Here is a 13,415-nt window from a genome sequence, read left to right on the forward strand (position 1 = left end):
GATAGAACCGAGGGAATTGTGGGCATTTGATTCCACCACCCCACACCAATTCCCATAATACACAGTGACAATTTCCCATAAGGTAGTGTTCCAGAAGGCAGAGCACAGGGCACTGGGATGCCTTACCACTGTGCAACATGCTTTTGCTGATACAGCTTGATGCTGTGTGGACTCTGTGCTGTCACAAGTGTCTGAGAGGAAACTAACTACGGAAGTAGTATTGTTGGTGACAAAGCTCTTACCGGTACTACTTTCTAGTGTGTAGACAAGGCCTCAGCTTAAAAAAAAAAAAAGAGTAGATTTCTAGCTGTTATGGTTGTGAAGGAACCTTCAAAACATGAAGTGACCCTAACTGATGCATAGACATTTGGCTGAGTTTTCAGAGAATCTGAATCAGTAGCTTTAAGGTGTGAGCTGCCCCATCTATTCCAGTGGGTCTAATGCCGATACTTGAAATGTCAAGATTGTTACCTATTTCACATCAAAGCCTGTAAGAAAGGAGTGGGGTGGGATGTGGGGGGGGGGGGGAAATCAGGTTGTGAAGTTCTACCCCAGCATGCCCAAAAGGAGGTGGCACAAATGAAGTGGGCATGGGAGATGTGTAAACTGACAAGTGTTGGCCTTTAGCAAACACATGGCAGAGCTGCTGGGTGGGGAGAGGGCTTGATTGGTTTGATTTTTTTTTTTCCCTTGAGGAGTTAGCAGTTAAGCACTAGAACGTCCGTGAGCCATACCACAGGACATTTAACAAATACATATGAAGAATTAGTTGCTTTACCGAGTCCTATTTTCCACAAGTCAAGAGCTAATGAATCGATGATTGAGATCCAGTCGGAAAATACTCCTGCTTGATTTTCCTTTCAAGCTAGGACGTGTGCAGAGCTTTTCCAGTAGACCTGGAAATGGCTCAATAGAGGGAGTGCTTGGGCTCTCGATGTTTCCAGTAAAATCCTGTCATTGTATATCGTATTATTATCATCCATCATACTATCATATCACACCAAGACAGAGTGTCAAATCTGAGAGAGGCTAGAATTGCCCAATTCCCAGGAAACTGAAGCAGCCTGACTGTTTGAGAACTTACGCCTTTGCCTTCAATGCCGTGCTTGTATCTCCACTGAAGCATGACACCTGTGGCTTTAGATTAGCTGTCTGCTGAGCTCCGTGTAAGCTTGAAAGCTTCTCTCTCTCACGAACAGAAGTTGCTCCAATAAAAGATATTACCTCACCGACTTTGTCAATCAAACACAGAACAGTGATTGGTACAGGATGATGATGGCCCAGATGGTGGTTGGGTCTGAAAGGGAAAGGTATTGCCCTGTCTTCCTTTAGCAGTCTGGAAAGCATAGCAGCTTATAGAGAATGTAATTGTGGCAGTGTTCATAATAGATGTTGTAAGGTAATGCCAGCCAGAGCACATTAAACAGCATTCATATGTGCATGTCAAAGCAGGGCCAAAGAGTGTTCTGGCTGTCCTGTCCTGTTGGTAATCAGACTGTTGATTTGTTGCTATATTGAGGTATTTGTGATTCAGTTATTTTAAAAAATTGTCCTGGGCCTTGCATATATTCCCCAGTATCCTTTGTAGAGTCATGTTCTCACAATTACAGTTTCTACTATAATTTGTTTTAAAAGTCTCCTTGAGCCACATGACCAAGTGTTCTGGATTTATAGCAGTCAGCTGTGCAGGTCAGGAAGATGCAAAGTAAGGGGGCCTGATTCTGATCTGACATATCCTAGTCTAAATCCACATTGAAGCCGCTGAAATAAATGGTTTTACACCAGGGTGTTAAACCAGCATCAGCAAGAGCAGAATATCAGGCACAGAGATGTTATACTGTGCTAATGTTTGGTCGCCACCTACGTTTATTCAAGTGATTTTGGACTGTGTCTGAGATGGATGACTGCTTTGCTGGCAAATATTTTTATTGGTCTATCAGCCACAGTTGTTCATCTGTAACTAATACTGTTAGTATTGCAAATCTGAGCTCTTACAGTCCCCACAGAGAAAGTGGAAAGAGGAAATTCTCTGCGATACTCTTCTGGTTATCTTACTGCAAAGCTGGAAAAGATTAGAAACTGCAGTTTATGAACCACAGCTGGAGACTAACATGCCTATGGACCAGGGCTCAAAGAGCAGATCCCATCTAAGGCTTTTTTCCTTTGGAAACATAGTACTCCATGCTACAGACGCTGATCCTTTTTCTCCTTCAAAAGCAGGCTTTAAGGATTATACACAGGTAAAAGTCTCTAACTCGGTTCTCAACTGCTGTAGCTGTGGAGCAAATATGCTGTGCCTTGCATGTACTTTGTTATATTAATTCACTAATTCATAAACACAAAACTCTTTGGGCCAGATTCTCAACTAGGGTAAACTGATATAGCTGCATTGAAGCTGAGCTACACCAATCTATACCACTGGGAATCTTGTCCTCAGTACTATATGATAGTGCAGAGATTTTGTGGTTCTCATCCATGTGCTCTGAAAGTTCCTCCCAGAATACATGCAGACATCTGGTTTCCCCCCAGAAGATGGTGATATTGGTCTGTACTGGGGTAGGATGACGGGTAAAATGCATGAGTTGGGCATACCTGGAATGCTGCTTTAGTGTGATTTCAGGGCAGGTGTCTGGCTAATTCGCTGCTGAGCTGCTCTTTTGGCTTTTAGTGGGGTAGGTGTTCTGGGCTCTGAAGCCTATGTAATACATGCAGTCTTCCCCACTCACTCACACCTACATCCCCCTGAATCGCCATCTGTGGTTCTCCAGCTGCAGCAGAGAGAGAATTCCCTAACCACCCTCCCCAACTCCCTTTCTTGGAAAACTGTACTTTGTCTCCATCTTCTGCAAATGGGGTTGGGCACCCGAAGCCCCTGAGCCTGACGGAGTATTGCTGCAGCCTAATGGCAGTCCTGAGCAGGATGCAGAAAAGGACTGGTTTGGGAATATATGGCTGGGGAGGAATATGTGATCAGAATTGGGGGAAGGAAGCCAGATGATGCCTCACATGCCTGACTTCACAGAGACACTGTAAAATCCAGAGGATGCCAAGGGTGGGTGCAGCCCAAAAGCAACCACAAGAAGTTGGGTGTTGATGATATCTGGGGTCCCGTAGAAACCTGTCCCCCAAAGAAAGGAAGTGTATGTTGGTACCAGTACATACAAAATACTTCACTGATGTACCCATACATTTCCTTTTAGCTCCTTCTCTGCCCTGTTTCCCTTGCCTCTGCTTCTTTCTTCCCCACTCCTACTCTTGTTTCCTCTAAGCTTCTGTACATGGCTGCTGCTTTCCCTCCAATCTCCCCTTTAATGGCCACTGGAGCAATTTTCCATACCAGCTGTAATTTGCCAATTCACTGTGATGTAACAATTATGAATTATCAGTTTGGTTTTTGTCCTGACTGTACTGTGGACATGCGATGCACATTGTGTTGTACAGTAAACGCCCCTGGCATTTACCAAGACTCAGTCGCTTGGTATATGTTACATTTGAGTCTTTTTAGTGCAAAGAAATGCAAAGGGTGGTGATGAAAACGTATTCAGCGCTCCATGACTCACTCATTTCCTTAGAATAATTCTTTCTCCCAAAGTGGGAAAGAGACTGATACACTCCACTGGCCTGTGTAATGGCAGAGGCATCTGTATGCAGTTTTTCTTTCCACCATCCCATTTTTCACTCTTTTCTCACTGTGAGGCTGGCTTGCTCAGTTTGACTCGGCTTCCCATTTGCCACGTCTGAGGGGCTGAGCAGCAGAACATTCTGTGCTGCTTCACAACTCTGTGGGGCTGCCTTACAGAGCATCACAGAATGAAGAATTACAGCCACTAGCGGAAACTCATTGGTGCTTAAGCTCCAAGGCACTGCATTCCTCACAGCTTTTCCAAAGAAGCTGATTATTTTACCATGACTTTTTACCGTGGACCAATCATTTTGTTGCCAATGAGACCATTCTGCAGACAAATGTACTGTAGATTTACCATGTGTTAACTCAGCAATCCTGTACGTAAAGCTCAAGGAAATGGGAAACAAAAGAGGGCTTGTAAAGGAAGCTGATCTGCAAGCACGGACTAGGAGTAGTTTTTGCCAACAGTTTAACAGTTAATGTGACAGTATACAGTCACAGGGCCTGATCCAGCTCCCATTAGAGTCAATGGTAGTCTTCCCATTGCCAATAGTGGAAGTTGAATCAGCCACATATGGACAAAGGAAACTTCCTCTCTTTGGCTTCCAATAGAGGCCTCGTTAAAGGGCAGTCTTCCTCTCCTTCATGACAAATAGCAAAAGGAACAAATCAAAAGGACTCCACCCGGTAACAGTCCAGAATGCCTGTGTGCTCCCCTCCTGCACAAAGTTCTGTTGTTGTATGTAAAAATGCTACACTGCAGACTGACTATTCTCCATGGTTCATGGCACTGGCAGGAGTGTGGTGTGGGATGGGGCTGAGGTCCAAAAGGCACTAGAGTTTGGGGAAACGCAGAGACCAAGTTTATGAACCCATGGAACCAGCCCAACTGCATGGAGGATGGTCACCTCCAGGGAACCCCTTGTGGCATTAGGTGACCCAGTAAGAAGCTCCTTGCCTCAATTTCCCTTTTCCAGGCACTTCCATCATATGTGAGAAGGTTGCTCCTCTTGGGATGCCCACCTGCAGCAGGTCATGGCACAACTGGTGATCTAAGCTTTCCACATATCACTAGTCCTTTGTGGGATTCATGTATTAGAAGAGCCCCACAATCATAGTCCAGAATCCCCCCGACCCCGCCCAAACAGTACATTCTCTCTTCCATGTCCCAGCAGTCCTTCAACACACCCTGTATAGCTCCCGCATCTCTCACCATGCTCCAGCTTGTCTCTGGAGGAATGGCTCTGGCCTCTCTCGCCACACCTCACCCCAGCTTCTCCAGCTGAGGTGCTTTCCCACCCTGTTTCCCAGGGCACGTTCGAGCTTTCATCAGCGGGCTCACCCTGCCATCATTCCCCATCCCTCTCTGGCCTTCTGGCTTCAGCACTCCAGCTCAGAGAGCCAGCACACGTCTCTCTCTGCTGCCCTCAGCCTTTAGCCCTCTCTGGCTCGGGGAATTTTACAGGTTACCCCCTGACTGCTTTTCTCTTTCTCCAGCCTGATCGGGCTCCAGTGCTCAACCAGGGAACTCTCACTACTCTCTCCTGCAGGGGCTCCCCTCCTGAAGCTCTCAGCCCAGCTCGGCTCTTCCTTTGGATTCTGGCTTCTCTGCTCTCCCTCTGTGGGCTCTGAACTCACCCTCGCTTTTGGGCTGTCTTTCATTTTTAACTCTAAGGGACAGCCCCACTCTCTTCATTACACCAAAGTAGGGCTCACCTGGACTGGAACAGGAGAGCTGGACCCAATTTCATTTAAGGCGCCAGCCACCCTATTACAGAGGGATTCTTCTTGCTTGGCAGCGGTACTCCTATCCCACAGCTATCGCTGCACACCTGGACCAGTAACTCTACTGCCACTGGCTGCCAGGTCCCACTTCCCTCGATGACCTTAGAGAGGGGAGTCACAGAATACACAGTCACCGTTAGCGCTGCTTTAGGCAGCATTAATTGTCCACCGACATCTCTTTCAGCTTGCCTACAATCTGGGTAGTGAGGGGGGAGTGGTTTTCCTCCAGCCCTTCCTACCTATTCCTGACCCCATTCAGTTCTTCTGCATGGTGCAGGGGAAGACGGAGGGGCAAAGGTGGCTATACAGAGCAGGCAGGGACCCACTTCTGTGTATAAATGGGCCCACTGGGGCTCGTTTTGCAAATTGGCTTCTTTCTGCACCATCCAGCAAGGAGAGTATATGGACTAAAAATGATAATTATCCAAGGCTTGAAAAGTGAATTAGACCTGAGAGGATCAAATTCCTCCCAGAACTTCCCTGGATTACAACAAAGAGGAATTTGGCCTGAGTTCCTCTTTCTGTAGAGGGCAAACATCAGAGGATCTTGCTCTGGTCTGTGTCATGTTGGTAACACTGTGCCATCTTTTTTTCCTCTCAAAATACTCATAGCACCTATCTGTATCTTTCACATTTCAGGTAAACATTGCACTGTCCTTTACTCCTTAGATTTAATTGGATTTGAACCATTCCATGTTACTTAAATTCATGAAAAAAGAAAATGAATGTTTATCTACCGACGGATGGGCTCATTTCTGCTCCGGGCTTTGGATACTATACAAGCGAATGCAATAACATTCATTTTGACAGGAAAGCGTATGTTTAACCACTGTCTAATGTATTTGGGTATTTTGAAGTCCATTAATCCATTCTGAAATGCTTCCTTGACCCCATACTTGACTCATTGGCTTACAAGGAATTTTAATGTAGCAGCTACAGTCCAATTCACTGTGAGTAAGTAAAAAAGGCATTTTGTGAAGTTGACTCTTTATGATAAACATAATAACAATAACAAGAGCTGCATGATATTAAAAATCTCAGCTTTACAGATAATGGCATTTGGGTGCAATAGTTATTATTTTTCTTCCTGTGAAAGACATCGCATCAGTTTGACTGGAGATTCCCAGGTTCTCCTGTAGCATTTGTAACTTTAGATTTATATTGTACAGCATATCTCACCCCAAAGCCTTTAACTCCATCAACTGTCTTTCATTTGAATCTAAAGATCTCGACTTTATATAGTCACTGGCTTCACTAGTACAATATGTACAATTAGATTCCATTCTTATGAGACAATCATCTGTGGCTGCCAGTTGAAACATTCTCTAGCAGCCCCAGCAGCAGCAACTATCCAGTCTTTCTAATTAAAACAATACTAAAATATTCAGTCTTTTGTGTGTGTGTGTGCGCGCATATGTGTGTATATGTGTATATATATATATGATTAATGGCACTGCCTAAAGTTTAAAGACTGTACTTCAGTATCTTACATTATTGATGTAGTATTTTTCCTCCATGTGCTTGATGCACATATATATGTGTGTGAGATATAGATATACGGCATGAAAAAACTATTGCTAATGCAGTGTTAAAGTAAAAAAAATTAAAAAAAATTCAAGCACTCAACATTTAAAAATTTACAACTGAGGTTGAAAGCTCAGCCTGAACTGTGCCCTCCTGTGCACAAGGAGACAGCATGATATAATGGTTAGACAATTGGACTGGGAGTCAGGTGGTGTGGGTTGTAATCCTGGTTGTGCTGTAGATGTGCTGTCGCTTAATTTCTCTGTGCCTCTGTTTCCCCATTGTAAAATAGGGATAAAGATGCTTACTTTTAGTAAAATGCTTTTAAATCTCTAGATGAAAAGTCTTTTATTGGCACATATCATATTAATTATTAATATATTATTATAACTTTACATAATTATACTGTAAATTGTCAATTAGTACAATGTATAATATAATACAAACTGTATTTCTTATGCACCCTTACGTGTAGTAAGTTGCATTACAGTATATACAGTGTAAATATCAGGCTTGATTTTTTTAAGTCTCAGTGGGGTCTACCAATCAAACCCAGTTTGAAGAAAATCAGATCAAAGGTTTAAGGTTATGAACATCTAACACTGAATTTTGAGAGTTTGAGACAGTCTTGAAGTTTGATGATCGCCATTTTGGAATGATCCTCTGATAACCATCAGACTGGAATGATCCTGAGCAGGGATAACCCAAAGTTCGAAGCTACATCACTGATATACTGTTCTAAATAAATTATTGAAAAAAGTTTCAAATTCCCCATTTTCAGAAGTACATGATAACTAAAATGACTTTATCCAGGTCCCTCAGGGAGAAGTGTATTCATCCTGAGTGTACCGAGAAGGTGGAGCTCCGCAGCTCCTTGAAGAGTAATGGTTATCTTTTATTATCAGAACATAAATCTAGACCACAAAATTTGTATCTGGATGTCTGCACTAAAGTTCACAAATGTTGGCCCATTTTTACTTCTAAGGGTTAGAATAATGCTTTCCCTATAAGTCGTGTTTAATGAATTAATTATTTGGACCTCTTTACACGTTACTGGCCAGATGTGTCCTCATGACCTATGGAGAATATTGATTTAGACAAAATTAAAAGAGAAAGGAAGTATTTAATTGGGGAGTAAGAAGTATTTTTAGAGATGACTTTGAGAAGGCAATAGGAGTGGTGGAAAAAAATAGTGAACCGCACTCTTCTCCTTGCCTCATTGTTCACACATTTCTTTTGGCATTGTTGGGTTTAGATGCTATTCCCTCTTCACCTTCTCTGGCAAGAGACCACAGAGAACATAAGAACATAAGAAAGGCCGTACCGGGTCAGACCAAAGGTCCATCTAGCCCAGTATCTGTCTACCGACAGTGGCCAATGCCAGGTGCCCCTGAGGGAGTGAACCTAACAGGCAATGATCAAGTGATTTCTCTCCTGCCATCCATCTCCATCCTCTGACGAACAGAGGCTAGGGACACCATTCTTACCCATCCTGGCTAATAGCCATTTATGGACTTAGCCACCATGAATTTATCCAGTCCCCTTTTAAACATTGTTATAGTCCTAGCCTTCACAACCTCCTCAGGTAAGGAGTTCCACAAGTTGACAGTGCGCTGCGTGAAGAAGAACTTCCTTTTATTTGTTTTAAATCTGCTGCCTATTAATTTCATTTGGTGACCCCTAGTTCTTGTATTATGGGAATAAGTAAATAACTTTTCCTTATCCACTTTCTCAACATCACTCATGATTTTATATACCTCTATCATGTCCCCCCTTAGTCTCCTCTTTTCCAAACTGAAGAGTCCTAGCCTCTTTAATCTTTCCTCATATGGGACCCTCTCTAAACCCCTAATCATTTTAGTTGCTCTTTTCTGAACCTTTTCTAGTGCTAGAATATCTTTTTGAGGTGAGGAGACCACATCTGTACACAGTATTCGATATGTGGGCGTACCATGGATTTATATAAGGGCAATAATATATTCTCAGTCTTATTCTCTATCCCCTTTTTAATTATTCCTAACATCCTGTTTGCTTTTTTGACCGCCTCTGCACACTGCGTGGACATCTTCAGAGAACTATCCACGATAACTCCAAGATCTTTTTCCTGACTCGTTGTAGCTAAATTAGCCCCCATCATGTTGTATGTATAGTTGGGGTTATTTTTTCCAATGTGCATTACTTTACATTTATCCACATTAAATTTCATTTGCCATTTTGTTGCCCAATCACTTAGTTTTGTGAGATCTTTTTGAAGTTCTTCACAATCTGCTTTGGTCTTAACTATCTTGAGTAGTTTAGTGTCATCTGCAAACTTTGCCACCTCACTGTTTACCCCTTTCTCCAGATCATTTATGAATAAATTGAATAGGATTTAGAGGTAAGGCAGTAAGTAATAAACGTTGAAATACCTGTGGTTTAATGGTAGTGTGTTGAGAACTGTTCAGTGCTATTCATTTCACTCTGTGAGAGGCTGCTATGGATGAGTAAAACCCACCAATATGTTTTAAAATAGGCATGTGCCTTAGATTTTAGACATCAGTAAAATTTGCCCAGCTGTGGATGCTCAGAAGCAAGTCTTGTGAAATCTTTGCATTTTATTTAAAAAAAAAAATGCCGACATCATAGCCAAGATCTACTCCAAATATTTCCAGCTGCAGTTGAAGGGATGACTCATGCTGAAAGCTGAGGCGCTTTGCTATGACTCTTTCACTTGGTTCACATGATTATTTTTTTTTAACATTCCTGTCTGTTTTTCGTTTCTTTAAAAAAAAAAAAATGAGAAGGAGATTCACCCAAGGAAAATCCATACGAGGATGTGGAGCTAAAAGGCCGTCACGCAGGCCGAAAATCCCAGCAGCTCTCTGAGAATTCCCTAGATTCTTTGCACAGGATGTGGACTCCGCATGACAGGAAGTACACATCGCCTCCCCAGGTAATTCAGAACTTCTTAGAGTATAAGCCTTCATTTCTTACTGTGATTTTAGTTATTTTTAACCTTTTGCAAGAGAATCAACCCGGGCATAGCAGGAACAATAATTGTATCCAAGTGAGAAAGGGCATAAAGAAAAACAGTTTAGACAAACACTTCTAATAGTTGCTGTAAACACTTTAAGGCCATAATCTAGATATTCTTCAGGTTTATTGTTACTCGGAACAATGCTGATATTATTGAATATATTAATTGCTACTATTTAGAAATGCCGATTCTGATCCAGCACCCTTTGCAGTCAGTGAGAGTATTTCCACTGATCATAATGGGAACTCAATCAGGCCCTAAACCCTTGTGATTACTGAGCCTTTCCCTACAGCCATTCAAAATTCTCCAGTGGGCTTTTAGAAAGGACGGAACAAACAAGAAATGCTTTTTCATCTTGTGCAAGTGTTATGTGGGGCTCACTGAGCAGTGAGGTAACTTATGTTATATTGTAAAATAGTTTTTATTACCAAATTTTGAAAAAAACAAACACAATATTAAATGCATAATGAAGAGGAAGAAAGACAAAGTATCACACTTTTCCCCCCAAAGAACAAATTTTTTTTAAAAAAAGGAAAAGCCTGAATGCCTACATTCTGGACCTGACTTGGCTAGAACTGTGTGAACTGTTGACAGCACAGTGCAAAGACCTGGAATTCGGAGACGTCTGCATTTTGTGGAGAATTTCCCAGAGTAGTCCAATTGTGTGTGAAAGTTGTGAAATGATGTTGGGTTTTTGTTCAATATAGGAGAATTTTCACTCAAAAATGGTCCTAGTCTCAAGCACAATTGTAGATTTTAAAATACACCTCTACCGCGATATAACGCTGTCCTCGGGAGTCAAAAAATCTTTCCACGTTATAAGTGAAACTGCATTATATCGAACTTGCTTTGATCCGCCGGAGTGCGCAGCCCTGCCCCCCTGGAGTGCTGCTTTACCGCGTTATATCTGAATTCATGTTATATCAGGTCTCGTTATATCGGGGTAGAGGTCTATATGTGTATATATAATGTTAAAATAATATGCATGTATTTGACATTCAAAATTTCATTTTGGTCAAGATGTATTTTTGCATTGAATCAAGCAGACATTCACACCGGTTTCATGAAAAGGTCACAAAAAGGCACATTTCCATCTTGACAAATGGCCTCGAACCAAACCGGGACTATTTCATCACTAAATTTAATCTTTGGGATCTTTTTGGCAGCATGGTCCATAAAACTTTCGTAGTGCCAGCGTTTACAGTTCACATGATGCTTCAATTATAAAACAGGAACACTGGCAAAAAAGGAGGACTAAATAAGGCCAGCAGAGGGTCACTAGAAAGGCAATGACAAATGTAGAATGAGTAAGAAGGCAGAGGAGAAAAAATTGTAGCCACAACAGAGATGAAAGAGTTACCACGGATGTTGATGATGATTCACTTGTATTATGGTAGCACCTCGAGGCCCCAAATGAGATTTGCCCCACTGTGCTTGGCACTGGAACAGATACATAGTAAGACACAGTCCTTGCCCCCAGGAATGTGCAGCCTAAATAGACAAAACAGACAAAGGGTGAGAGAAAGGAAGGATTATTCTCCCCATTTTATAGGTGGGAAGGTGAGGCAAAGATTGATTAAGTGACTTGCCCAAGGTCACACAGGAAGTCTTTAGTTGCAAAACCAGTAATTGTACTCAGATCCCCAGAGTCCTAGCCTAGTCATAGGCACAAGACTGTCCATCCACTGATAACTTCTTTCTGACATGGGACCAGAAATTTGAATTAAATTCTGTCATAGCTATGGTGTCATTTTGCCTAGATATAAAGCAAATAGATGGCTACTGTTGCTCATCCATGAACCTGTAGGATTCTTCAGTGCAGGGCCGCTCGGGGGAGGGGGGGGGCAAGTGGGGCAATTTGCCCCAGGCCCTGGGCCCCACAGGGGCCCCCCACAAGAGTTTTTCGGGGCCCCTGGAGCAGGGTCCTTCACTCACTCCGGGGGCCCCGGAAAACTCTTGCGGGGCCCAAGCCCCCAGAGCTTCTTCCACTCTGGGTCTTCGGTGGCAATTCGGCGGTGGGGGGGGTTTCCTTCCGCTCTGGGACCTGCCTCTGAAGTGCCCCGAAGACCTGCGGCGGGGAGTCCTTCTGCCCCGGGACCCGCCGCCGAAGTGCCGGGTCTTCGGCAGCAGGGGCCCCCCGAAGACACCAGGCCCCCTGAATCCTCTGGGCGGCCCTGCTTCAGTGATTCAAAATAGAAAAGTCACCGTCTCTGATGAACAGTCACTTTAGCTACTTTCCATCACCCAGTTTTTCCAGTGCTATATTCCCTTAAAATCATGCATCATGATGAACAATATGGAAGAGATCAGGAGGTCAACAAGGTTTGGACAATCATCTCCCAGCTGAATTCATTTCACTAAGCTCAACACTGTTGATGATTTTTCTGGCTTGAGGACTTGTGGTTACCAGAGACCTCAGAAACGCTGGTCTGCGGTCCTTCTGAACCCCACTGTGGTTTTGATCTTCTTTCCAATTTGTTTTTTAATATTTGAAGGATTCAAATTAAAAAAGAAAATGTTTTATTGATGGCATTGTGTCTGTGACACAAATCCCATGTATACCTATCAGCAAAAAAACATGCTTAAGCATATAGAATATGCAGCTCCTGGAGCTCTTTAAAGAATAATGGTTGCTGCAGGAATATGAGACCATAAATCTAGACCCCAAAAGTGCTGGTTTGGGCTGTAGTTTATTAATCTGTTTGTTGGAGCAAGTAGACTTCTTACTGTAGTATGTTAGTAACTGGCAGTATTAATAGTAAGATTAATAAATATCACATAACATCTTTCATCTGAGCATCTGATAGCACTCTAGAAAGCTTGATTAGGCCTCTTAAAATATCTGAGGTAGGCACAGTAATTATCCTGATGCAGGTAGGTAAACTGGGGCATGGAGAGATTAAGAAAGTGGTGCTTGCCCACATTTAAACAGTGGCTGGGCTGGAAAAAGAACCCAGAAATCTTGGCTCCCAGTCCACTGCGTTAACCCCTGGGCAGCAGTACAGTACATTGCTGCCACACAATACCAAATACTGTTAGGAATCCTAGAATTGTTCTTGCCCATAGATTGCTTAATTGATGTAGTGAGACTCAACCTTCCCACAGTGATCAGCTAAGCAGATTCATGTTTTGAAGAAGTTTTCAGAAGATTCTTCATGAACGTGAGACGGAGGAAAAACTAGGTTTCAAGTTCTTGAAATGATTGAGATTGCCTTGCCCTATACAATAAAGACTATGTTATAGAAAAACAGAAGGCCTGATTTCCCCACACCAATGACACACCATTGACATCAGCGGAGTTACTCCTGATTTACAGGAGTGTAAGGGAAGGGAGAATCAGACTCACTGTGTCAGTGCTCTGATGTCAGCCATACTTTTATACTGGGATACAATATTAACATGCACACTTTATTAAATTGTCTGACCTGCACCCAACAATGTTTGTGGACGTTTAGGGCCCTGATT

The 13,415-nt window shown here is 42.8% G+C and overlaps 1 protein-coding gene across 14 annotated transcripts in view; it reads left to right on the forward strand.

The window, feature by feature from the left end:
- The window catches only part of DENND2B (DENN domain containing 2B), a 307,999-nt gene that overhangs the window by 204,387 nt on the left and 90,197 nt on the right, over positions 1–13,415 (forward strand). For 12 of the 14 annotated variants that reach the window (XM_039538757.1, XM_039538759.1, XM_039538756.1 and 9 more), the window contains one exon: positions 9,715–9,866. In XM_039538757.1, the coding sequence (XP_039394691.1) occupies positions 9,715–9,866 (152 nt within the window). The remainder of the gene's footprint in view (positions 1–9,714; positions 9,867–13,415) is intronic. The other 2 variants (XM_039538766.1, XM_039538769.1) reach the window with 1 other exon arrangement.

The sequence above is a fragment of the Mauremys reevesii genome, linkage group 4 (genome assembly GCF_016161935.1).
Source record: "Mauremys reevesii isolate NIE-2019 linkage group 4, ASM1616193v1, whole genome shotgun sequence".
Lineage (NCBI taxonomy): Eukaryota > Metazoa > Chordata > Testudines > Geoemydidae > Mauremys > Mauremys reevesii.